Genomic DNA, 26,879 nt, shown 5'->3' on the forward strand with positions numbered 1-26,879 from the left:
GACACTGGTCCCCAAAACTTTGATTGTTCGGCATTCCGCCCATCAATTGTGTGTCTTTTTCCCCAAAACTTTATTGCCAAAAGCCTTAGAAATATATCTTTAGTACTCAAGCTTACCCCCAACTCATACCCTTGACCAATAAACCCTGTATCTTAACCCTATAACCCCGAGCTTAAATACTATACCAACAATCCTTAAATCTATACTTTTAACATTATGTACAGAACCAAATACTTTTAATATACCCCATGTCCCTTACTCCTACCCTTCAGTCTACGATGCATTGCATCAAAACCTTAACCATACTTCAACCCATAACAGTAGCCCCTATCCTCACACCCGTAACACCTACAACATTACCCCAGAGCCCTTTACCCTATTCTACACGGTCCTTACTTGTATGTGTTTTGCAAACAAACACTCTGGGAAGTGTACCTTTTTCCACAAATTTATTTTTAGAACTAATATTTGAAAAGTGTTAAGTTTTAGGAATGTTACTTTCGAAGATTATAGACAGTCCTGATTGGACTGGCTAAAGTTAGAGAACAGGGTTTTGTATTGGAGTACTCTGAAGCATGAGGAGGTGGTCTATATCTAACTAGTCTGAAGCGCGAGAGGGTGGTCCTAGGAGCGAGTCCGATACATACAATGGTCTAACGGACTAGGTGATATCAGAAGAATGGACATCTGTAAGTGATTCCATCGAAGCAGGACGTCCGGCTGAAGAAAGAGCCTAATTAAAAATATAATGAGAATATCCAAGATTTCACGGGCTATACACAATGCACGAAGAGGTGAAAGTTGATTAAACTCAAAGCTCCTGTCCTACTTAGTAACTACTAAATAGCAAATTTACTACATCCTTATATTACATTTGTTTTGAATTTTAGCAATTTATCAAAATATTGTCCGTTCCTTTTCAGCATAATGGTCTCTAAAGTGTTCCCATCTTTGGTGCACGAGAACCACTGGGATGACCTTATAGGAAAAAAACAGAACTAAGCCCTGATAAGGTAGATGCGCTGAAAACACTAAATTCCTCTTTAGCGCCAGAACATTCCACTGGGCAGGATTTCTCAATTGCGTCTTTCAACCGTATAGAGTAACTCTCTCCTGGTTACCATCCACCACACTGTGGGATCCTATTAAGAGGGCCACCTGGGGATAATGCAGATTACCGAAGTTAGGTGCCCGTCATATTTAAGAAAACTGCATCCCTGGTGTAAATTATTACAGCCACGTGAGGACGCTGGAGAGCTCAGCATCAATTAATTTAAACAAACTTTTTCGAATCCTATAGGACCCACTTATGCAAGAGCGAATGGCTTTGCCAATGGGATGCCATGTTGTACAGCATCGTGGCTGCTGTTCAGCATGGCTAAATGTTAGCTTAGAGTGGAGTAGCGTGTCATGGAGTGGTGCAGAATGTCATGGAGTGGTGCAGAGTGCCACAAAGTGGAGTGTTATGGAGGGAGTAGAGTGCAGTGTAGTAGAGTGAAAGGGTGCAGATTGAAGGGGCATAGAGTTCAGTAGTGTCATACAGTGAAGTGGCAGAGAGTGGAGTAGAAGGTCGTAGAGAGGAGTGGAGAGTCGTGGAGTGGAGTTGCAAAGTGGAGTAGAGTATTAGAGAGGAGTAGAGTGTTGTAGAGAGGAGTGGCATGGAGTGTCAGAGTGGGGTGGAGTAGAGTGTAGTAAAGTGGTGTGGGGTAGAGGGAGCTGCGTACTGTGGAGTAGATTGTCAGAGTGGAGCAGAGTGCCAAAGAATGGAGTGTTAGAGTGTTGTGGAATAGCGTAGAGTGTCGTGCAGTGACAGAGTGTAATGGAGTGGCATAGAGTGGACTGGAGTAGTGTGGCGTGGAGTACAATGGAAGGGCACAGATTGGAGGGGCATTGCATGGAGTAGAGTGACAGTGGAGCAGAGTTCCAGTGTAGAGTAGAGTGCACAGAGTGGAGTGACGCAGAGTTGAGTAAAGTGGCACAGAAAGAGTTGCGTACAGTAGAGTAGAGTGTCATGGAGTGGAGTATAGTGGCATAGAATGGAGAGTCAGAGTGTTGTGGGAGTGGAGTGGAGGGGCACAGAGTGGAGGAGTGTACAGAGTAAATGTGTTGGGACAGAGTGGAGGGGTGTTGAGTGTAGTAGAGTGTTGTGACGTTTCGTAGAGTGGAGTGGGGTGTAGTAGAGTGGCGTGGCATAGAGTGGTGTAAAATTATGTGGAGTAGCATAGAGGAAGTGGACTAGTGGAGTGAAGTGTTGTATAGTAGAGCGGCATAAAGTGAAATTGATTGTTGCAGAGCAGAGTGGCATTGAGCGTAGAGATTGCATTGGTGTACTTGGGTGGAGTGGAATGGTGTGTCAGAGTAGAGTGGAGTCAAGTTTCACAGAGGGAGTGGAGTAGAGTCAAGTGGAGGGGCACAGTGTCAGAGTGGAGTGGTATAGAGTGGAGTGACATAGCATGTATTAGAGTGCGGTGAAGTGGTGTAAGTAGAGTGGAGTGGCGTAGAGTGGCATGGTGTAGAGTGGAGTGGCATAGAGTGAAGTGGCGTGGAGGGGCAAAGAGCAGAGTATTGTAGAGTGAAGTGGAGTAGACTGGAGTAGCATACTTTGGAGTACGCGTGGTGTGGTAGCGCACTGCCATTACAGACAACACATTTTCAATTGAAGTGACCATTACATTTGCAGAGACATACAGTTTTACTGTTAAAAGTATACAGTTCCAAACGATAATGTCCCGAAATGTCATCACCTAGTGTACTGATTGGCTTTGGTCGTATTAATAGATTTGTTTCCACCACACTTCAGAATTCGAAACAATGTGCTTGACTTGTGCTTTCCTAATTTTGATATATTCTGAAATATCGCCAGAGTTCATTTACAGACTTTTTTTCATAGCACACAACAAAATTTAAATCTTTCCTTATCACAGCAAAATTGAAAAATTAATCCTCTCACTTTGAGCTCAGAGAAATTAAAGTAAACACCAAGCTCCCTTGAAAGACAAAGCCTGACATTTGACCGGTCTTTGAATGTGCAGAAAATGTGACAAAATAAGAACAAGATGTAAAGGCCTGTTTACAGAAAGGGAGCACTAGTGGAAGAATACAGTAAATAGGCTATGCTCCGCAGGAGGGGTAAACTCAAGCTGGACAGCCTAAAACAAATAAAGTCAGCAAATAGAAAGCAAACAAATGTGAGTTTCAAAACACAAAGCCAGAGGAAAGCAATGGGCTGAATGCATTCACAGACAGGGTTGGACTGGGACAAGGAAAGGCCCAGACACAAACAAAAGTGGCCCTCATTACCGAACCAGGTAGCTAAAAAAGGTGGCCCAAATTTGTAAATCAGGTCAGTTGAGCCGGTAAAGACATGCTGTATGGGTATTTTGCAAGGAATAGGATACTGTATGCATTTGTGTTTGATGCAGGCAATGTTTGTGGTAATATCAGGGAAATCAATAAAAACTGGCCCACCAAGGCATAAAAGCAGGTCACAAACTGAGAAAAAAACAGCCCGCACACTGATCTGGTACACCAGTCCTTCGGACACTGCCTGATTGCCCTATGGACCAGTCCCACCTTATTCTTGGGTAAGCTTTCAGAATGTCCCCAAGATGTTAGCAAACAAGACAGCTGTGCGGTCTGGTAGGCTTCGACTTAAAAAAGAGAAAGTCTGTAAACCAATTTTGAGAGGTATCCTTGTAGTGCACCACTCTACAGTGTTAAAAAAAATATGCATAAAAAAACCAAATAGCTAGGCTAGCACCGCAGAGCAAACATTTTTGAAAATGTAAGGCAAGGTTCAATCATGTAGTAGTAATGACAAAAACTCCTAGGCAATGTCAATAAAGTAAACAAATTACACAAGATCTATGACAATAGGAAGACAAAGGAAGACGGAAAAAATATGTTCAAAGTTGTTACAATTTTAATAATTTCTTCTCATTATTTAAACAAACAATATTTATACAAAACCTTTAAAAAAAAGTAATCATTATTTGACACATTACATTTAATCAATATGTATAAATAAAAGGTTAAAAAGTGGCAATATCTTTAACTCGACGCGCGTTTCGGCGTATACGCTTTCTTCAGGGAAGCCACACAATTATCTAAAAAAGAAAAAACATACTCAGATTTCATCAGTGGTTGTCCGTATCTTGTCATGTTTTCTCATGTAAAACATCTATTTAAAAAATACATATCTCCTTTTTTTTTTTAAATATATCATAAAAAGGACAATATGTATCAAAATAAAACAATCTATATACATAATCTGATGGTCTTCCTATGTATCATACATTACGATTTATTTAGGGTGCTACATCCGAGTGCTCAAAAATGAAGTTTAATGAAAGAGGTGTATTAAATAGTAAAGGCCTGTAACATTATATAATCCAGGAAGAATAAGATAGGATTTGTAATTGATTGGCTACTTATTTTCTGTTTCAATGTGATGAGTTCCTAGTGATTAAAACCTGCAACTCTATAGTTGGTGGATGTTTAATTCTAATAAATGGCTGAAAAAAAGTATGTATCACCATTATTATAGACCTGTATGATGGGGTATAATGGTCCTTAATGTACATGGTAGCTGCTGTTTGTATAAGCTATCTATACAATTTCATTTTGGGAAAGAAAATTGATCAGATTTATGCTCATAAGATATGCAATTGAAACTAATAAATTAATGTTAATAATTCAATAAGATCACAAAGAAATAAGGACTGTACTCTATTCGGTAACAGTATGAGCAATCATCATGCTTCAAAATTCGAACTGATATTAGCGGACCGGAAAACTGAGATTGGTTATGAAAATCAAAGTATCTAACATTGATCTATCACAATTGGTGTTCATACACTGATATTATGCATGTTCATTAAGAACAGATAAACCACAATGATGAAAGGGATTACCTGATTAGAATACAATGCACCGAATGTGCAACGAGGCGTTATTAATTTTAAAGTCAACGGTTTCACGAAAAGGTCTGAGGTCTACAAAAGAGAAAACTAAAAAACTACTATTTTTAATAGTAATTAGATTACAAAGAGATAGAGATATCCTTAAAATTAAATTACTGTAGGATTATATTATCTTTTGATCTAAAGAGAATTTTAGAGGTCAATACTTGATTGTCAAACAAGCCTCATAGGTGTATTGGAAAGGAAGCCAGGTACTACTAAATGTTAAAATCAATAAAATTATATTCTGGAAAGCCTCCGACAGCCTATTGTCAAAACCAAGACCTTATAAAAGAAAAAAGGATATATTATAAATCGGAGTAACAATGAACCCCGTAATTACCTTGCAATAAAAGAAATTCAACAAAGAAACTGGAACAAGTGCTGGATATGGGATAGTGTTCCAAATATGTAGCTCAATAAGCATATACAGTAAAGGACTTATCTAAGAAAAAATGTAATATATATCTAGGAGCGTGTAAAACTACAGCTTCAGAGTAAATCAAAGTCCCTATAGTTACAAACTAGTAAGTACCTGATAAAAGAAGGCTTCAAGTAGGACCAGGCTAAGGATGGCTGCCAGTGACACCTTCGGAAAAGAGTATCAAATGTGTTGGTTCCATTCTACACATTATATACTCTATGGCAAGTCACATGCTAATCATGTGATTCTAAAAGATGTCATGTGACCGAGTTGGTGGTGGTCAGAGAAGACAGACTGGAGTGAAGATGGTCAGAGAAAACAGACTATATTGAAAACCATGGAAACTTTATTGTTCTGTCTGACAAAATATCATTTTTTAATCTAACTTTCGTTTAGTTGTGTTGATTTTACAACTCCGACAAAGTTTTGGTTACTATCTTCATAACTCTCAACTTATCATATATCACTCATTGTTACATAATAAATATCAGGTCAATAGGTTTTTGAAATAATACAAGGTTATTATAGTAATTGATATCTATAATACCAAACAGATTGATATGTCTTTGAAATTTTGTCAGACAGAACATTAAAGTTTCCATGGTTTTCAATATAGTCTGTTTTCTCTGACCATCTTCACTCCAATCTGTCTTCTCTGACCACCACCAACTCGGTCACATGACACTTTTTAGAATCACATGATTATCATGTGACTAGCCATAGAGTATATAATGTGTAGAATGACACCAACACGTTTGATACTCTTTTCTGAAGGCGTCACCGATAGCCATCCTTAGCCTGGTCCTACCTGAAGCCTCCTATTATCAGGTACTTACTAGTTTGTAGTTACAGGAACTTTGATTTACTCTGAAGCTGCAGTTTTACATGCTCAGATATATATTGTTACATTCCTTCTTAGATAAGTCCTTTACTGTGTATGCTTATTCAGCTACATATTTGGAACACTATCACATATCGAGCGCTTGTTCAGGTTTCTTCGTTGAATTTTTTATTGCAAGGTAATTACGGGGTTCATTGTTACTCTGACTTATAATGTATCCTTTTTTCTTTTATAAGGTCGCGGTTTTGACAATAGACTGTGTATTTTTTCTGAGGCTTTCCAGAATATCATTTTATTGATTTTAACATTAAGACCTGGCCGCCTTTCCAATATACCTATACAAGGCTTGTTTGACAATCGGGTATTGACCTTTAAAATTCTCTTTAGATCAAAAGATAATATAATCCTACAGTTATTTAATGTTAAGGATATCTCTATCTCTTTGTAATCTATTTACTATTAAACATAGTTGTTTTTTTTCTTCTTTCATCGACATCAGACCTTTTTGTGAAACCGTTCATTTTAAAATCAAATAAGACATCGTTGCACATTCGGTGCATTGTATTCTAATCAGGTAATCCCTTTCGTCATTGTGGTTTATCTGTTCTTAATGAACATGCATAATATCAGTATTAACACCAATTGTGATAGATTAATGCTAGATACTTTGATTTTCATAACCAATCTCAGTTTTCCAGTCCACTAATATCAGTTCGAATTTTGGAGCATGATGATTGCTCATACTGTTACCGAATAGAGTACAGTCCTCATTTCTTTGTGATCTTATTAAATTATTAACATGGATTTATTAGTTTCAATTGCCTATCTTATGAGCATAAATCTCGTCAAATTTCTTTCCCAAAATGAAATTATATAGATAGCTTATACAAACAGCAGCTACCATGTACATTAATGACGATTAGACCCCTTCATGCAGGTCTATAATAATGGTGATACATACATTTTTTTCAGCCATTTATTAGAATGAAAGACATCCACCGACTATGGAGTTGCAGGTTTTAATCACTAGGAACTCATCACATTGAAACAGGATCTGTGAGTGATTGGCTACTTATTTTCTATCTTATTGTTTCTTGATTATATAATGTTACAGGCCTTTACTATTTAATAGACCTCTTTCATTAAACTTCATTTTTAAGCACTCCGATATAGCACCGTAAATAAATCGTAATGTATGATACATAGGAAGACCGTCAGATTATGTAGATAGATTGTTGCTATTGATTCATATTGTGCTTTTTATTATATATTTTAAAAGAGAGATATGTATTGTTTAAATAGATGTTTTTCATGAGAAAACATGACAAGATACGGACAACCACTGATGAAATCTGAGTATGTTTTTTCTTTTTTATATAATTGTCTTTCCTGAAGAAGGCGTTGTATACGCCGAAACGCGCGTCGAGTTAATAAAGATATTGCCACTTTTTAACCTTTTATTTATACATATTGATTAAATGTAATGTCAAATATTGTTTCATTTTTTTTTAAGGTTTTGTATAAATATCATTTGTTTAAATAATAGGAGAAGAAATTATTAAAATAGTAACAACTTTGAACATATTTTTTCAGTCTTCCTTGGTATTCTTATTGTCATAGATATTGTGCAATTTGTTTACTTTATTGACATTGCCTAGTAGTTTTTGTCATTACTATTAAAGTCCCGGTCCTAGGAATTTAACTATCCATTGTTCAGGGGGTCCTTGTTTTTTCTCAAAGGTTTAATCATGAACATGCAGTTATGTGGTGCAAGGACACTGTTGAGAGCCTGTACAGAGCCTGGTAGGCCCAACTCCTTGTTCCACAGGTGGAAGTACAACAACAAGAGTGAGATGAAGTGCATTGTAGGTTTCCATTAGTGACATGAAGGTGGAGGAGAACCCTACTTGGAAAGCTTTCTCTCCAAGGCGATGACTGACTGAAAGGCAAAATTTCCAAAAGTTGGATAGGTGGACACTTGGTCCTATTGAGCCCCTGGCAAATGCTGCTTAGGTGGGACCGGCCTTTTCATTCCTCTAGGACAGGACTACCTCAGATGTGGAAGTATCAGAGTTGGGAAAGGAACAATAAATGAGTTGGATAGCAGGGCCATCTAGCCAGGCTATGGAGTATGGACGTGGGTTAGTGTATCCACCATAGCTCCAGACAAGTTCCTAAGTGTTGTGTCTAGCGATGGGTGATAAATTCTAGTCTGCCAGTGGAGTTTTGGCCACTCTGCATTACGCATGTAACGTGGAGTCCCGGCCTGATTCCCTCAACTGCCGCATAGTGGACTTTTTCACCGCGTACGGCACACCATCAGTAAGTTGGCAAGCACGAGTGAGATTTGGCGTCCCCTAGCAAGATTTTCAGTCACTAGGAGAGAACCTGGCGAGCTTTCAGCAGCGCAGACGGTCACGACCACTTGCAGTCAGAAAACTGCTTTAGAAAATCTACTCGAGTGGCAGCAATATCAACGTGAAAAGCAGTACCCTCTGGAGCACCACGTGGTGCTGGTCTTGCTGATTTTTCAGCACGAAGAGAGCTCCTGACTCAAAAAAATTAGCACAAGCAGCGCAGGTTTTCATGTAACTCCGTGCAATTCTGCAGAGTGAAACTCCTAGTCGTGTCACATGTCCTAGCTCGCTGCCAGGCCCACAATTTTTCATGTTCGGTTTAGGACTTACTGTCCCTACACTACAATCACTTTGTAGTTCAGTAAGGGGGCAGAAGTGGAACCTCGCCTATTTGTTAAACCTTAATGAACTTAAGGCCGACTCAGCTGGTACCCCTACAATTTGTCTGTACATTGGGTAGGAAACACAATTCAAGAAAAATGTTTTCTCTGAAAAAACAATTGATTGGAAGCTTTTCCATCACACATACACGTTAAATGCAAAACCGGATTTACTCTGAGGCCCACTGGAGGGCTGAAAAAATGTTTACCATTATTGTGAAAATTAACAGAACCCACTGAAGGGGAAGAATCGGCATTGCATACTTCAACTCCCAGCATGCATGAATATTGCAACTCACTGGAGAGGCCCACCGGAGGGAAATCAGTTAATTAGCATGCAGAAAAGGAGAGGGTATGTTATGGCATCTGTGAATTTCCATTAATGTCTGAGGAAGGATCAGCCAGCCCCGAAACGCGTCATGCCATGGACCGAATCAGAAAGGAAATGCCGGTTTTGAAAATTAAAGGTTTCTGCTGAATCGTCCTCTGTGAGTGCGTCTTCGTATCAGGGCAGCTTTTGGGAACATATATAAATATATTATATAAATACACACACACACACACACAACTTAAACTCATCTTTAATATAGATATTTTTAAAATTGTACTTTGGCTGGTCATTGGAATAGAAGGTTTATAAGATTGTACTTTCTTTGTCATCAAAATTACATGAATATGAATTGTGAATAGGGCAGTAGTTGGGTTACGAGCCACTGCCAGCAACTGAAGGGAAGAGGGGATTACACACATGTTATTTAAGGCTGACTGCACTCTCAAGAAGACCGAGAGGCCGTCCACACGCTGCAGCCATCTTTAAATAACATACAGTGCCATGCACTGGCAGCTTATATGTTGCAGCCCTCTTCCTAGTACCCAGGGTGGCAAGCTGCATTCTAGGGTGTGGTGATATTTAGCATGTAATTGTGGTGTACGTAAGCTCTATATTGAGTATTCACTCTCTGATATGTGTTTCAATTAATTATATGGATTTTTTTTAAATTTCACCACAGTATTCCTTCGTTTATTACTCTGGACAAATTGGACATTTCCATGCGTCAATTAAAACCATTGCAATTAATACTACCTTCAAGTAGGAACCATTTCATACATGATTAAAAGAATAAAATATAGAAATAAAGTGCATAATTAAATTTAAAATAGATGTAAGCAGATCGGTATAATTTTTTGAATCAATACAGACTGTACTAAGATATTAATTTTGACTCTTGCTCAGACATTGATGCGTCTTTTCTCAACACGTGTTTAAAACCTAGTGAGAAATGTAACACATGGTCCGTCTAGCACAGTATCCCCCCGGTTGAGACGGGCATTAAGTGCCTGCCTACATGTCCATCTGCCTCTGGAGTCAAGGAGCGTTTTCAGCAGCCCTCGTCTTGCTTGTTTTAATTGTGGGCAGATACAAACCAAATGGATTGGACCCTCTTTGGGCGCCTCACAGAGCCTACAAGCAGTCCCCGCATTTATAAGCGAGGGCGGTTTCTCCACTGGTGACAGAGATAATCCTAACCTAAGGTACAGAGATTTGTGTTGTGTAAACACTGAATAGGTGCATCCAAAACAAGGTGCAGGTTTCAAAATTTTCATGATCAGCATCCAGGCGTGAGATCGCTCAGCCAATGGCAACTCTGCCTCTAGAAAAGACTTCTTCCTCATGCACTTCTTTAATATTTCTTTATAAGCTGCATATGATAATGACAACTCCCATAAGGCTTGTGCTTGCACAGTGGCTATAGATTTTTCCAAATATATTTGAACGGCGTCAGCGGCGGTCTTGTAATTATGGACTCCAGTATGTTAATAGAATGTTCATTAGAGCGCTGGAGTCTATAGCAATACCTGATAAAAGCACACTGTCTGGCAATAGTTTGCTCTATAAGGCCAGATTCCAAATGGACCTTCGCAGGTGATGAGGTTCTTGAGATCTTGAAAACTTGTCTCTAGGTTTCAATTATTATTCCTTCAAGCGAGGCAGTGCCTCGCCCTCGTAGAGCCTCGCTGCTGTAGCTAAGGGCTGGAAAAGGTTTTGGAGCCATAGCCGTTAGCATTGACGAGAGCGTAGGTCCGTTTAAGTTCTTTTACAAGGAAAGGAAAGCTGCTATCCCTGTTACCCTTTCTTATATGTTCTTGTTTTTGCAAGGAAAGGGTTTCTTTATTATTATTTATCAAGACCCCCAAATATTTATAAACAACAATGTGCTTGAGAGGCTGCCCATTTAGAGACCAATTTTGCAAACAAATGTTAGGAGTCGAAATTGCCATAACTTTGTTTGTTTTTTTCCGATTAATTTCGAATGTGTTTTCTTGGGCACATTGAAAAAGTGCATCCAGAAGGCGCTGAAGTCCAACCTTGGTTAGACTGCAAAGGAACACATCACCTGCATGCAATAGATGACTGAGTCGCAGTGGACCCTGGCGAGGGGATGACAATTTACCTCAAGAGACCTTGTTAGGTCTGCTAGAAAATGGTTAAAGAGAAATGGTGCTAGGACACAACCCTGTCTGAGGCCTTGATAACTCCATATTTTCCTTGAGACGTGAGTTCTATTGCCTATTTTTATTCGAGTCTAAGTGTTGGTGTACAGTTCTATCACTCTCAAAAGGAATTGAACAATGTCCTCTTTGGCGAGCTTGGGCCATAATTGCCATGATCAACGCGATCAAAAACAGACTTAAATTTAGATGAAGGGGTTGCGGTTTTTTTTTTTTTTTGTGTCAACTGAGTGCCAATGCAAAATAATTGCTGTTGTCCTCAATTCCCTCATAAACCCTGTTTGATTTAGTGGAATGATGTTATTTGTGCGAGACTAGGTTGGTTCAGCCTGTAGAGCAGACTCAAAATACTTTGCCTCCACATCCAATAAGGCTATTAGACAATAGTTTTCTGGTTTGGAACTATCGCCACCTTTGAAAATTGGGTTTAATATAGAACCGTGCCACCTGTCTGGAATTGTACCCGAGATGAAAACATGGTTAAAAAGAATGGTGAATTTGTCAGTCCGAAATTAGGGATTTTCTTTGTAAATGACCTGTGGTATGCCATTTGGACCAGGCGCACCGTCACGCCTGCATAATCTGATCATTTTTGTGGGTTCAAGTTTGTGTAAATTGATTTCTACTCTAGCTCCCCTGAGTCGTGAGAACAATACAGTGCAGTAGGTCCTGCTGTGGTTGTTCTTAGATTAGGTTTTGGACTAGCTGGTACCATCATGTAGAACCATTTTTGGGGGCTACCTTCGATAATGGGCGACTTATGTATTGTGGGTGTGTCACTCTCTAGACTTGGAAACAGCTGTCAGGTGAGAAAAGTCAAGACTTGCTTGAGGGGGATGGACTGCTTAATGTATGGGCAACCACTGCATGACAAAATAACCGGTCTTACAGCCAACCACCGCTTTCTAAAACACTTCAAAACGAAACCCTACATTTTCTGGAGTTGAAGATCAAAGATTTAGATTTATGCAGCAGTACAGTTTATATGTTTGTAATTATTTACAAATAAAATTATACTCCTTAACGAGTACTGGGGCTATGTAAAGTGTGAGACTCGAGCTCAAGACAGAAGTGTGGATACCCACTACTTTAACACTACTGTATTACCTAACACTTTATGTGGCACATTTAGAGGGAGAAGGGCACTAGAATGTTCAAGGAGAGAGTCCTTTGGAAGAAGGCTGGCTGTGCCTGTGAAGCACAGTATAGGTGTGCCGCAGTGGTAAGCTCATCAGGGGTAATCGTCTCTTCGAAACATGAAGTCCTTTGGGGGAGCACGGTATCAGAGTACCACTCCATCATGAAAGCAGCTGCGCTCACCTCTTCTCGGGCCTTATGCTCTGCATTCATCACTTGCTGCTGTAAGTCTTCTTCCAGCTCTGCCAACTGCATGGCTGTCACCTCCTCGCTCCTGCCAATGGGATTCCACAGAAACAGGAAGTTAGAGGAAACAAACAAAAACACGGACAAAGCACACAATTTAGTGTCAGCATCACCACACCCAAGTGCTAAAGAGGTGGAGGGAGACATATCAAACTGGACTCCTAGACTAGTAATACTAAACATAGGGCTTTTTCCAGGTATGGGTCTAGTGGGTCACAAAACTAGTGTTGCTGTCATTTACAGCTGCATAGGTTACCCCGGTGCATCACTGGGGTGGCATCTAGGGATCCTGCAATGAAGCATAGCCCTTACTACTTGCACTGCTAAGTGAAGGACAGTGGACTGATTTATTATATCAAGCCACTAGAAAACAAGCAGAAATAATAGTGCAAGCACATAACGTGTTAAAATAAACCATTAAATTCAAACAATAAGTCGCTTATCCAATGATCTTTTCCTCACCTGCCCATTAAAGACACTGAAGGTGGAGGGTAGGAATAGAAACCAGCATTAGCAAAGCCATTGTGTTTTTTTTTTTTTTATAGAGTTATATAGCGCAAACTCGACCCGAAGCTTTCAGAGCACTTTACACGAGCACCAGTTGTGTTAAATATGGACAAATTCATTTTGTTAGGCATGGGGAGATTAAGTGATTTGCCCAGAATCATAGGACGTTGCTGCTGTTCAGCGTGGATAAAAGTTAATGGCTTAGAGCAGAGTGGAGGGGCATAGAGTGGAGGGGCATAGAGTGGAGGGGCATAGAGTGGAGGGGCATAGAGTGGAGGGGCATAGAGTAGAGTAGAGTAGCATCAAGTGGAGTGTCGCAGAGTGGAGAGTCAAGAGTGTTGTGGAATGGGGTAAAGTATCATAGGGCGGAGTAGCGTGGCTTAGAGAGGAGTGTTGTAGAGTAAAGTGTCAGAGAGGAGGGTCGTGGAGTAGAGTGCAGTAGAGTGGCATAGCGAACCGTGGAATAAAGTTTAGTTGGGTGGAGTCTTAGTGTTGTGGTAGTACACTGCCATTAGACAACTCATTTTCAATTGAAATAACCATTACATTTGCCCAGACACAATTTTACTGGTTAAATTATATAGTGCTCAAAAGATATTTGTGTGGATATGGCATCACAGAGTGTATTGATTTGGTCTGATCGTTTTAGAATATTTGTTTCCACCACACTTCTGAATTACAAGAAATGTGCTTTGTTGGTGCTTTCCTAACTCTGATATATTCTGAAATGTTGGCATAGTGGATTTACAGACATTTAAATTGTGCTGTGTACTAGAAAAAAACATTGTACAGGCTTACTCCAGCACATCCCCAGTACCCAGCATCATTGCAACATAAATCCTCACTTTGAAATCAGAGAAAGACAAGTAAACCTCAAGCTCCCTCATAAGACAGAGCCCAACATTTGAGATGTTATTGAATGCACAGCTAAGATAAGAACAAAATGTAAAGACCTTTTTACAGAAAGCAAGCACTTGTGGAAAAATACAGTAAACACACTATGCTCCGCGGGAGGGACAAACAGAAGCTAGACAGCCTAAAACAAAGCCATAAAATAGAAAGCAAGCAACTGATAGTTACAAAACACAAACCCAATGGTAAGCAATGGGTGGAATGCATTCTCAGGGATGCTTTCTGAATGTCTCCAAGAAGTCTTTCCAAACCAGACTGCTGCGCTGTCTTGTAGGCCTCGACCTAAGAAGCAGGTCTAATAGCAGGGGGCATTAAAGCGTTCATTGTGGAATCAACAATGTAGGCGGCAATGCTCCTCTGCACATTAAAACCCTATTTGACATCATTCTCTGACCAAAGAGAGGTAGCATTCAAAACATGCTTATTTGCATATTGACAACATCCAAGGGAAATTATTGATCTGAATGTTTAAATCAGTAAAGCATGCATACAGGAAATTTCTGTGGCAGGACAGGTTGCCCCAAACTCTTGCGGCGCTTGGGTGACGTCCCTCCTCCCTCCCTCCATCCCCTGAAGGTGCCAGAGGCCTAGAGGCACAGCCCTCTGGTGGCAGCGGTAGCCCTCTCACCCTGATCGAACACAGCTCCTGTTTTTTAAGTGAGTAACGACCAAAAATTAAAGTCTCCAATCTGCCTGAAAAGCATACAAATGTTTTTTTTTTCAGTCCAGGGTGGATATTTCCCATTGATATGGGTTAGGGTGCTCTTGGTTTAAATTCTAAAGCCCTCCATCTTAAAACCCTTAAATGCTGGACACGGGCATTCGGTCCAATGTGGATCTGGGACACGTACAATCAGTAATAAACACCCACTCGATCCCCCACTCGTCAAAAATAGACCTGCCCGATCGAGCTCCTTCTCATGGCAGCTCCAAAAACCCAAGTGCCTACCCATTCCGTATCAAAAATGCACCGTATGCCCTCACTGATGAAAAAAGAATGAAAACTTCTTTAAAAGCAAATGCCTGCACGCGTGAAGTCTCCTTTCTAATTGTCCCAACAACGTTTGAAAATAATGTGCCCTAAGGATGGGGTAAATCAAGACACGTATAAGCCAGTCTAATATAATGCCTAATTTTACTGCAAATGCAAACAGCAGAACACGTGTACATTGTATTCTGAATGGAACTCATAGTACATGGAAACGCCAAACCTGTGCACCTATACTTTTAAATCACACAGGTGTTGTGCTGTACTGATGACGGAATCACGTCACTTACATGAAATGAATGCTGTACTCAAACTGGACCCCAAACCCGTGCACCTACATGCATAACTTTTATGTTCGAATGTAGATTGTAACCCGAAAAACAATTATTGGATTTACAGCGCTGTGAAACCGCAAGTGTGAAGTTGGCCCTTTACAAAACAATTATAAATATATAAAATGTTTTAAGAGGTATTACCAGGCTGTATTTTTTGCAAAACAAACTGACAGTAATATTCATTCAACTGGACTCAAAAGACCACTTTGCATTATATTAAAGATAATAAGCACACCTGCGAGAATCCGAGTAAAATGTGATACACTTGCCAACTCACCTCTCCTGTTTGCAGAACACCCAACCCCAACCTTAGTTCAGGTGTCCTATGCAGCGCACGCCTGGTTCACAATCCCAGTCCAAAGACTTATTCCAAGTTCTTACATTTAAATCCAAAGACGAAGCGGAACGTAGGTGTAAATCAGAAAACAGCTACATGGGCCCAAGAGTGCTGTCTGAAGACCACAAGAAGAGCCCTCAGGTCCGCCGCAGCCTGACCGATGGAACCGCGCGCCACTGGGCTGAAGGGATCCACCGATGACAGCCGAGCAGTGTCGGATCAAGCAGCAGTTTGTTGTTTCTCCGGCAGCATCACCTACACTTAGGGCGACTCCTAACTCCATGTCAACCACGACAGGTTAGTCCGGTTCTAGCTGCGTGCTCACTCTGAAGCACACGGCGAGGCAGGCTCAATGTATTTCCTGCTTCACTGACCAACTGTGACGGTTTATGACAGAAGCATGCATGGCTAAACCACACGTGCTTCAACAACTCTGGCGCAACTACGAATGCGTCTTAACCACGCATTCATTTACTCCTCATGCCTCTACCATGCATGCCTTTACAACACATGTCGTGGTAAAGGCATGCTTGGTAAAGTTAGATGCATAGTAAAGTTCACACTCCAGCCCACCTGCCCTGAGCCCTTAAAACCGGCTGCCAGCGCTGCAATATCCCCCCGCCCTAGCCCTAACACCACCCCGACGCCCCCGCCTTTGGGTGCTGAAAACCGTCCCCCAGCCCTGCTATGCACCCCGCCCCAGCCCTGAAAACTACCCAACTCCTCACCCTAAAACCCGGCCCCCAGCCCAAAAAATAACCACCCCGACCCCAGCGCCCCATCCTGGGCCCTAAAACAGCACCCAGCCTCAAAAATGACCCCGAACACTTCTCCCCACCTGAGGCCTAAAACCGTACCCAGCCCAAAAAACGACCCTGATCCCAAGCCCCCACCCGGAGTCCTAAAACAGCCCCAGCACTGAAAACTGCCCCTTCCCCCCACCCCCAGCCCTGAACCGTAAAACTACCCCCTGATAAATTCCCCCCCCCCTTACCGCTGAATACTACCCCCTTTCGACCACCCCCCAAACTCTACTTACCAAGCCGCGATCTCCTCTAAGTCCAATCCTTCCTCTCTCCGGTCTAGACCACTGACTGCCTTAGACGCGCATATGCCTGGTTAAGACAAGCAGAGTTCACCTTGCGTGGAATTGGCATGCGTGGCTTTGCCAGAGTGGTTAGTGCCGTTTCCCAGCTGTGACACGGATCCCAGAATGCTATGGGCTCACCGTAGCGGAGCTGGTCGCATCTGCACCTTTACGTGAAGATAAGTGGTGGTAAGTAGCTGTATTTGGATTCTGATCATTATTGGAGCAGGCGGAGCTGCAACATTCAGACCTTAAGACTTGCTAGAGGACCACACTCACTCGCCTTCAAATGTTTAGGTCCCTCGTGCACTGGTAAACGCAAAAACAAATGAGTTCTGTTGAGCTATGACGTCCATTAAATAATTCTCTGTACAACTTGGGTTGAATGGACGGTGTCAAGGACATCATTGATGCTGCCATGCAGGGCAGCCCTTGTGGCACAGCAGGGGTGATGGAGTCTAGAGTCACAAACCCACTGTGCAAAGCCCCACCCTGGAGAGGGCTATCCTGGGAGACAGGCCAAGATCTGATCCTTGGCTAAACAAACCTAGATTAAGCGGACTCAAGACACCACCGGAAGATTCCAGGGTCAGCTGAGCACCTCAGTCAAGAGGTGAGGTCTGACTTGACTTCACGCACAGCTAAGCAAAGAGTCCAGATTCTCCCTGCTGGTTTAGGCTCAGTTTGAAGTGAACCCAACAGATTCTGGAGGACTGTGATGAGTGTCATCATCATTTATTTGCACTTAATGATATGATAATCTGTAACCCACATAAACACTGCGTGATTTACACATGACATGATTTACACCCAATTCATTATCTCGTATATTCTTTCACATATTATTTTTTCACATTGCTTTATATTAGGCAAACTGAAATGTAGTTAGCATAAGCGCAATTTAATATTGTTTCGAGTAGGCCTAGGTGCCTTTCTTCGTTTGAAATAAACGTTGCATTTTTGCTTGTTGTGCATAACACTATCTGTTTCAGGCACTAGAGTCACTGTGTGCTCATTTATGAATGGAATTCCTTGTTAGTTTATAGTTTGAAGGTAGTAAGGTAACAATTAACTAGTCTGACCAGTGACTTCAGCACCTGCACAGGACGGAAGGTGAATATTCCTTTGTGCAATATCATGGGTGGATCTGAGGCCATTCTATTTGTGAGAAGGAGGCCTACACCAAGAACAGAGTTGGTTTTGATTGGTTCTTACTCGGTGGGAATCTGAAGAATGTATTACTTGGATGGAACGTATGTCTAACCTGTGTGAAGCTTGTTAGTTCGTAAGATCTCTTGTCCGGTCCACATTTCCAGGGGGATGTCCTATCCCACCTCCTGAGACCAGTCCTCCTTATTTTCCTGCTCATAGGTACTCTTCAGAGCAAGCACATTCCTTCTCATTCCATCAAGAACCTTTATTTAGATCTTCTTTTGATGCTATATTTGCTGACAACTTCTGCTTCTGAATTTGCCCGACTTGCCCACAACCTTAGCAGTAGGGTGTTTCCTTTATGGATACAAGAATTTGCTTTGATTTGCACATGTTGCCTTTAATAACGCAATACCCGTACTCACGAAAGTAGTATTTGGCTTATATTCATGATAATTGTGTTCAGGTGAATTGTGATGCATGAGTAATTGGTTTGATTGACTTTACTAATTTGCTAATAAAACGTAATGGTTTTAAAACGTACTCCTCGGTCGTTACTGTGGGGCAAAATCTGCTTCACTTCCATTGAAATGTTAATAAAATTGTGATTTCAGCCTCAATTTGAGATAAAGGTTCATCCAAGGGGACATAGCGGAGACTCGAGTTTGCCCCAAGTTTGCGCTGTGCGAATACCATCCTTATCTATTTTGCCATGTGTGGTATTATCTAGACCACAATTCGTCTTGGCTACATGGACGTCATCTAGGGGTCGCCAGGGGTCACAGCCGCAACCCCTGGCTTGCCCGTTGCTACCACTGGCACTGCTTTTGCGACCCCTGGCCTCGGAGGTGGCAACATTAGTGCCTGGAACACAGGGGCAGTTCTTCCTAATGGACAGTGGTTGGACCTCCACTTGCCTGGTTTCTGTCAATTTGCTCATTATAAAAATAGTGAATAATATTATTCACAATTAGTTTAATAAAAAATGGAGTACATTAGCTGGAATATAACCCTATCTGGAACCTAAGGTAAGTAAAAAATGCTGTTAAATGTATGTTGTATGCATGCTTGCAGGTTAGTGTGTTTATGTGCAAGAGAATGTGTGAATGGGTTAGCATGTATGTGGGAGTCAAAGTAAAGGTCAAATGGCGTGCAATGTCACTTCCACTATCCTCTAGTGCTTAAAAGCCAACAGTGCCACTTTTGGTTATTTCGTTGCCTCTGACAGGGACACATTCACATTTAGTAATAGTTCTGCAGCATCTCACCAGACTTGTGAAGCCCCCTCCAGCAGTCTTGATCCTGTTAGAACTCCTTCCTGAAGTTCTTCTTGTGGGTCCAAAGTGTCCCACACACAATCCAAGGGTCTGGAATCTCCAAGAGGGTCCTTGAAAGTGTGAGACTTCAATTCCCACAATCCACTTGGACAATCCCTTACAAATCCACTGGTAGTACTCCAGGCTGGGAATTCTTTGTGGTGATGGTCCAGGTGAGCTCTGTTAACCTGTAGCTTGCAGGGAGTCCACTCTTTAGTTTGTTTGAAGCAGGTTTCATCTGCAGGGCTATAGTTTCAGATGGTGCAAAAGATGTAATTTTCAGAGCGCAGACCTGGTGAATGCACATCAAACTCTTCAGCGTGAGCTCTTCTGATTCTCTTAAGTTTCAAAAGTACATCTGTGAGGCACCGCCCCTTTCAGATACTTATTCAGTGTTCTCTGGGGTCAAGCAGGGGGGCACTCCTGTCCAATGGGGTGCAGGGCAACACCCTAGAGCATAACCACTTCCTCCAAAGTGTGGCAAAATGCCAACCCAAAAACCACTATTCTTCCAAAATTCAATATGTCAGAATTTTCAGCAGAGGGAGAAGAGCTGGCTAAACACACCCCTAGGATGGTTAATTTCCATAGTCTCTCCCACTTGCATCTGCTCATTCCTTTCTTAAGCCTAGCATCCGCCTTAGGTCAAAGAGGAGAGTTTTAAATGAAACTGATGACTTTAGCTTTTCTCCCCCTTCCCTTGAAGAGCAGTATTTACTAACCCTCCCCCGGGCTCTGGCATTCCTATGCCTAGCAACCTCTCCTCCGCGAGAGGCTTCCGAACCACGGGTCATATATTACCTCTTCAAAGCAGCCAGGCTCACCCACTTATCTCTGACCAATCAGGACAGAGCAATACAGGGTTGTATTTTGGCTTACAGACCAAAACATCTCATAACCTCTTGTCTGTACATTTTGGAATAAATTCAACAATACCATATTTTGGATTTATCATTACCATTCTACTGACTCCTTTAATCCTAGTTTTATGGCTTTTCTTTCTCCAGTTATTAACTAATAACCTTTTCCAATGTTAACCTTTGGGCTGGGGCTCTGCAATGGAAAAATTATCTGGGCAATTTCTCCAATACTAGGGCCTATAAAACAGGGTTTACGAGGACCTAGCTTATTTCCACAGGGCCCCCACCACTGGAACACCTAGAAAAGACTTTAGGGGTGCTGAATATATAAAAACATTGCAGATCCTCATTTCACAGTGCATCTAGCACAAAAGTCGATTTTGAGAAGCACTTTACAATGTTGGAAGTGAAATGCGCACTTTCACTAACCCCAGAGAATATAAAAACCTTTTTATAAGGATTCTCCTTATAAGTACCTGACACCCCCTCCCCCCACCCCCGCATCTCCGCCCACATCTGGAACACCTAGGGGAGACCCCGGGGGTACCTACCATGCCAAAACATTGTAGTTTATTTTTGTAAGCGCCCCAAACACAAAAGTCGAGTTTGGGCACAATTCGCGTTTTAAAAGCAGTCCTGCAACACAGCGCTGATTTTAAACTGACCTCAGTCTCCATTAGTTCACACATGCAAGTGCAGAAAAGGCTTCTGGTCCCTCAACTCCCCTCCCCTAATCTATACTAGGGATTTAAAGGTAGTTTCAAACCCCCTGCCCTATATTAACTAGTGCATAAGAAAAAAATTACCTATACCTCTGGTGACTTCAACACTTATTCATATGAAGTAAGATAAACGAAAATTAATAAGTTTACCTAAGCAGTAATTTCTGCCTTTTATTTATTTTTTAATACAAATTAATGTCTTTGATCACAAAAAGAAAACATAATGAACTACACGAAATACCACATTAGTACTTACACAATGAAAATGAACAAGGTGAGATATGTATTTTGACATACAATTACAAATAAACTCATAATAATCAAACATTGAAACAACCAAATACAATGTCACAAAGAGCAATCATTATATGCACAATACGAAGTACAAAGTTGTCATACAAATTGATAGATTAAACAAATAACGCCCTTATATTTGGAATCAATCCAATCCTCTGAGATATCAGGGACACAAGGGGGTATATTTGTTTGATTATGAGTTTATTTGTAATTGTATGTCAAAATACATCTCTCATCTTTTTCATTTTCATTGTGTAAGTACTAATGTGGTATTTCGTGTAGTTCATTGTGTTCTTTTTGTGATCAAAGACATTAATTTTTATTAAAAAATAAATAAAAGGCAGAAATTACTGCTTAGGTAAACGTATTAATTTTCGTTTATCTTACTTCATATGAATAAGTGTTGAAGTCACCAGAGGTATAGGTAATTTTTTTCTTATGCAGTATAACTGGCCCTACCTACCCTCAAATCCTTTGGGCCAAACCCCTCCCTTTTTGATACTATATGTACTAGGGCCTTAAAGGGGAAGTCATGCCAATCACAGGGGTACCCTAACCCACAATGTACCATAGTGTATGTTGGTGTTTTCACTGTATTCTACATGTGTCTTCAGCATAGCACTAGCCCTGGGACTGGTTAGGCAGAACCCAGGGTGAGTTACAGTCAGTTACCACCAGTACCAGTCAGAAAACAGTTGGGGGGTGCCCAGGGCACAGGATGACTTTGCAAAAGTTCTATTCATAAAATTGCCTCAGTTTGGAGGGAAAAAAAGAAAAGCACACAGGGATATCCTTTTAAAAGGACTGGCAGCAGTTTGAACATGGCTGGCACTTGACTGAGTTCATATTAACAAAGCAAAAGTTTCAAGAAAAAGATCATTTCAGAGAGATGTGCAGGACTATTTTTCATATAAACACTTCGAAGGTCATATGGGGTGCCGAGGCCCCTCCCGCGCTCCTAGTTCCAGTGCCACTGTATGAGAGTGCAGCAAATATTTTGGGAAGGTTCGGGTGGTCTTCTTGAACAATGCTCTGCATTACTCTTTCCCAATAGCTGGGGCTCTGTATGCTGTGCATTGGTCTTTCATGTCGACCCCATTGAAATCAAGCACCACACATTTTCTTTGCAATTGCTTTGTGAATGTGAGGGAGGGTTTTAGTCAGTGGGGTTCATCTCTCTGTATTATAGGCGAGGATACCTTCAAGGCGAACACAAGACACTCCCACTGGCAATGCCCGGACGGTATCCTTTTGTGAAATGCATGGAGGTGCCAGGATTCTGAGGACATAGCATTGCTTGAGAAAACAAGAATTGGCAAAGCCAATAGGTTTCGAGAGCTACTGGCTTTGCCAATGTCTTTTAGCCATGTTGCCTGTGCAGCAACAAGACTGCTGTTTAGCATGGTTAAAAGTTAGTGGAATGTGGTGGTGTAGAGTGGAATGTGGTGGTGTAGATTGAAATGGAGTGGTGTTGAGTAATACAGTTGTGGGTGTAAGTAAAGTGCCATTAGAGACAGTAGATAGGGTGAAAACAAAATAAATAAGACGCTGTAGGCTTGTGTTAAAAATAAAGCAGATCGCACATTCAGGAAGAACACCGTAGCGCTTATAACATTTTTTAAAAAGTGCACTGCAAAAAGACGATGAAGAACAAAGACCAAGATACCACATGTACTTGCTCCATGCTGCAGGGATGAGGCTGAGGGACTGCAAGTCTAGTACGTGTTTATCAACACCTTTTGTCAGACCCAAGAAGTGACATGGCTGACTTTTCTCACCCAAGTGAGCTACATACACATCATGCTCACTCACATTTTAGAATCTGGAGGAAAGCAGCTTACTTGGATCACGTTTCTCCTCGCTTAACATACTAGGGGCCAGAGTATACTTTATAAAAACACATGCCTGTGTTGGCTCATCCCATATGATTGTGTCCTAATCCTAAAACTGACATGTACTTGGTAGCTGGGAGGTGGCTGTGTCCTACACAAAATATCAACATCATAGAGAACGCTGATCGGTATAAAGCTGCCACACGCATGGGTGAAACCAGTGGCAATGCCAGCATTTCATCCAAAACTTGTTTGCGGCTGAACCAAAGCTATAATTGGTGCAATAGATGCAGTGGTACCAGGCCTCAAGAGGCAAGACAGGCCCACATACCTACATATGTGACTGTCTTTCACTATCCAATCGTAGGATGTAGGGGGCCATTTTGGTAGCCTGCAGTAGGGCCTGAGCTACCCCTGGTTGAACCACCTGCACCAATTCTTCAATTACGGTAAATACACAATACATGGCGAATAGGAAAATAAAGGCGATTCTAAGGAGCCTTTGCAAAGACAAATATCCACTAGTCACAAGTCACCTTATTCGCATCGGGCTTCTTTAGGTCGAGCTTGGGCAGCGTATGCGCTGCTCTGCGAGGCATTCTGTATTCAGGAATGGGCTTGAAGCTCCGCCCACTCTCCGCCCATATTTCATTGGCTAGTGTCATTGTCCACTGTAAACTGACTTTTCATTGGTCAGCAGGCTTAGTAGTCTCTCCTTAGTACCACCTTCTCATTTTGTAACATCCCATGAGGTTCCCCCCCTTTTGCGTGTGTTAGTAGGCTTTAATTACAGTCTCCGAGCACTATTTTCTCAAATAGCTTTGCCCTGCCTGCTTTTGCAGGCATGACTGTCTCTCCAAACACAAATCAAAAAATATATATATTTATAGCACAGGCGCCAAACGCATTTGCAATGCAATAGGTCACGCATTTGTGATAGTTTAACTCATTGACATTGTAAATGACAATACCTTTTATTTATTTGTATTAAAAACACCTAAAAAAAGGCATTGCCATTTACAATGCCAATAGCTCAAACTCTCGTAAATGATAGACCGTAAATGATAGACCTATTGCATTGCAAATGCTTGTTTTAGGTTTGGCCCAGAGACACATTTAGCTGTCGGACAGCATAGTGTTTTACGTAAAATTATTACATCATAATAGATATACATGTACATTGAAAAGAGACTCATGGGCCGGCCTTTTCTTGCCATTCGTTACTTGCAGTGTCAATCAAATGCTGGGCCAGCCGACATATCCCATGAATTTATAGTGGCAGTGGGTGTGTTCTTATGGTGTCTACTTGCATATGTAAGACTTTCTATAGTTGTTGAGAGTGACAGTTATGTTGAGTCGCATTGTGTTTGTGAACTTATCTTAAAGTTTTAATGCTCTTGCCCACAGAGTGGGAGACTATTTTATTTTGGCGTTCAATGCAGTACACGATATTTTGACATTCTGCCTGCTTTTGTTAAAGCGTTTATTTATATGCTTTACAGAGATGTCAAGAACTGTTAATGGAGTTAAATCGTGTGCTTTTTGTTTGTGCATGTATGCTTAGCATTGTGCTTTGCAAACTATGCATTTAGACGCCTTACTGCAATGTCGACAAGTGTTAATGTGCAATACTTACTGTTTGTATGTTTTTCTTTTTGCATATCGACCTCACATTGAGTGGAGAGTTTTCTTTCACTTGTGTTTGTGGGCTTGTTTTATGTGTTTAAATATTAACGTGCTAATATTTAATTTTTGTAAGCGTTGTATTTGTTACTGCCAGTAGGATCACGTTGCCTTTTTTCAAGTGTTTATTTATATGCTTTCTTGCTATGTCATGAATTATTATTGCGCAACAATTAGTACATTTACTGGCGGTGTGTTCACTGCACACACTGACATATTAGGTTCATGTCGCCAAATGGTTTTCCGAACGTTAAAAGCGGTACGCTTGCATATTTGTTTGATGTTTCTCCTCTATTAAAACGGGATTACATTTAACGTGCATCTTATATTTAATGTCCTTTCTTTATTTTGTTACATGTATAGTTCAGGTTTCTTTATTCAAACAAAATCTACAGCTGCAGCTCTAATATGGCCCTGCGGTAGCAGCTTGCTATTGTTATGGCCATGTATAGGGTCATTATTAAAGCAAAAACCAAAGGAAATGATGGACGGAGTGTTGAACATTGCAAGCACTCTCCCCCAGTCAACTGATCTGGGTTTAATCCATCACAGTTCTTTAGCCGACTCTGCCACCCCAGTTCAGACATGGCCATATGCAAATCAGTCTGACCTAGTGCCTCATGGGAACAGTCCAGACCGAACTGCCAAGCCATGTCTTCCCTGGACCGGAAACAAGCTTCCTAGGACCGGTTTCTGGCATTTCAGCCGTCTTCAGCCAGGCTTGCTTGAATCCAGTGGCAAAGTGAGCAAGGGACTCACGTCTGAGCATACATACCCTGCCAACTTATGGCGAACAAAGCGAAACCAAAGGAAATGATGGACGGAGTGTTGAACATTGCAAGCACTCACCCCCAGTCAACTGATCTGGGTTTAATCCATCACCGTTCTTTAGCCCACTCTGCCACCCCAGTTCAGCTAGGGTCATTATTAAACATACGTAGGAGTGTTTTTAAGGTTGGCTCCAGCGTAATGTGCTAGCGCTTATCTCCTTCTACTAATCCCATCTCTGGGAGAGGTTCAGCCGACGCCTATAGGGCACACACCTTTATTTATTTACATTGTTCATTCAGGTTTTGTTTATGCCATTCCTCAATGTCTCCAGGTTTGCTCATGGAGTTTGCTTTATGCGTGTATTTTCTGTCCAAGGGTAGAGGCGGTTGGTGGATTTTCAAAGTTGTGAGCGAAAAATATTGTACCCGAATATAACTAGCGAGCAATCTCAAAGTTCAAAAGGAGGGTGGGGGGTGATGGGAAGCTTCTCCCCTCAAGAAAATTTTGAAAAATGAATTAAAAGGGTGGCTTTTACACCACATATTTAATGCAAATGGTTGGAAAAAAAGAGTATCAAGATATAGCATTTTAAAGCAAAAGTGTGAAGAAAACGTTAGAAACAAATCACAAGTCTGCCCAATCCTAAAACTGGTCTGCTTGCAAAATGACCCCCAAGCCAGACCGCCCCCCTCACATTGCCCTTTAAAGAGTATAGATATCCAGTGCTTTAAACAGGCAGGTACACAGTACCTGCACTTCATTCATTTGGAAGGGACTGTACTAGCACCCCTCAGCACTTCTCCTATGGTTTTAATGGGTGCGTACTGGCACTTCCAAGCAGCAAATGTGTACTCTGGGACAAGGAGTACCTGCACTCCTATAATTCCATTTCAAGCACTGGATATGGCTACCCACCTCATCGGTTTCCCATGGGTACCCTGGGTAGCTCTCCATGGCCAGTGAGCCCACTTGTTCAGACACACTCTCACAAATGGAACTTTGACAGGTGTCATCATTCTGATTAGTGTCTCCCATGGCCTGTCAAGCGCCATGGGAGACACCCCATCCCATTGCTTGAGCCAGACTGACTGCCCTAAAGGTTTGTGTCTTCAGAGGGTAAGCCATTCCAACTCACGCCAAAGCTAGTAAGGCCCCACTTGCTCACTACCCAAGGATGGTTAAGCCATCCCATCCACTCAAGAACTGTGAGCTCCTACCAGTAA

General features: G+C 41.5%; 1 protein-coding gene and 1 long non-coding RNA gene across 2 annotated transcripts in view; one reads left to right on the plus strand and one right to left on the minus strand.

Moving 5' to 3' along the window:
• LOC146860464 (ras and EF-hand domain-containing protein-like) overlaps positions 1 to 26,879 on the minus strand; it is a 222,550-nt gene that overhangs the window by 106,990 nt on the left and 88,681 nt on the right. Inside the window, exon 3 of the mRNA XM_085644353.1 lies at positions 12,795 to 12,885. Coding sequence (XP_085500479.1) covers positions 12,795 to 12,885 — 91 coding nt within the window. The remainder of the gene's footprint in view (positions 1 to 12,794; positions 12,886 to 26,879) is intronic.
• LOC146860465 (uncharacterized) overlaps positions 6,156 to 26,879 on the plus strand; it is a 48,646-nt gene continuing 27,922 nt past the window's right edge. The window contains exons 1-2 of the long non-coding RNA XR_014978820.1: positions 6,156 to 6,213; positions 7,199 to 7,282. This is a non-coding gene — a long non-coding RNA (uncharacterized LOC146860465). The remainder of the gene's footprint in view (positions 6,214 to 7,198; positions 7,283 to 26,879) is intronic.

This window comes from Triturus cristatus, chromosome 3_1, assembly GCF_964204655.1.
Source record: "Triturus cristatus chromosome 3_1, aTriCri1.1, whole genome shotgun sequence".
NCBI lineage: Eukaryota > Metazoa > Chordata > Amphibia > Caudata > Salamandridae > Triturus > Triturus cristatus.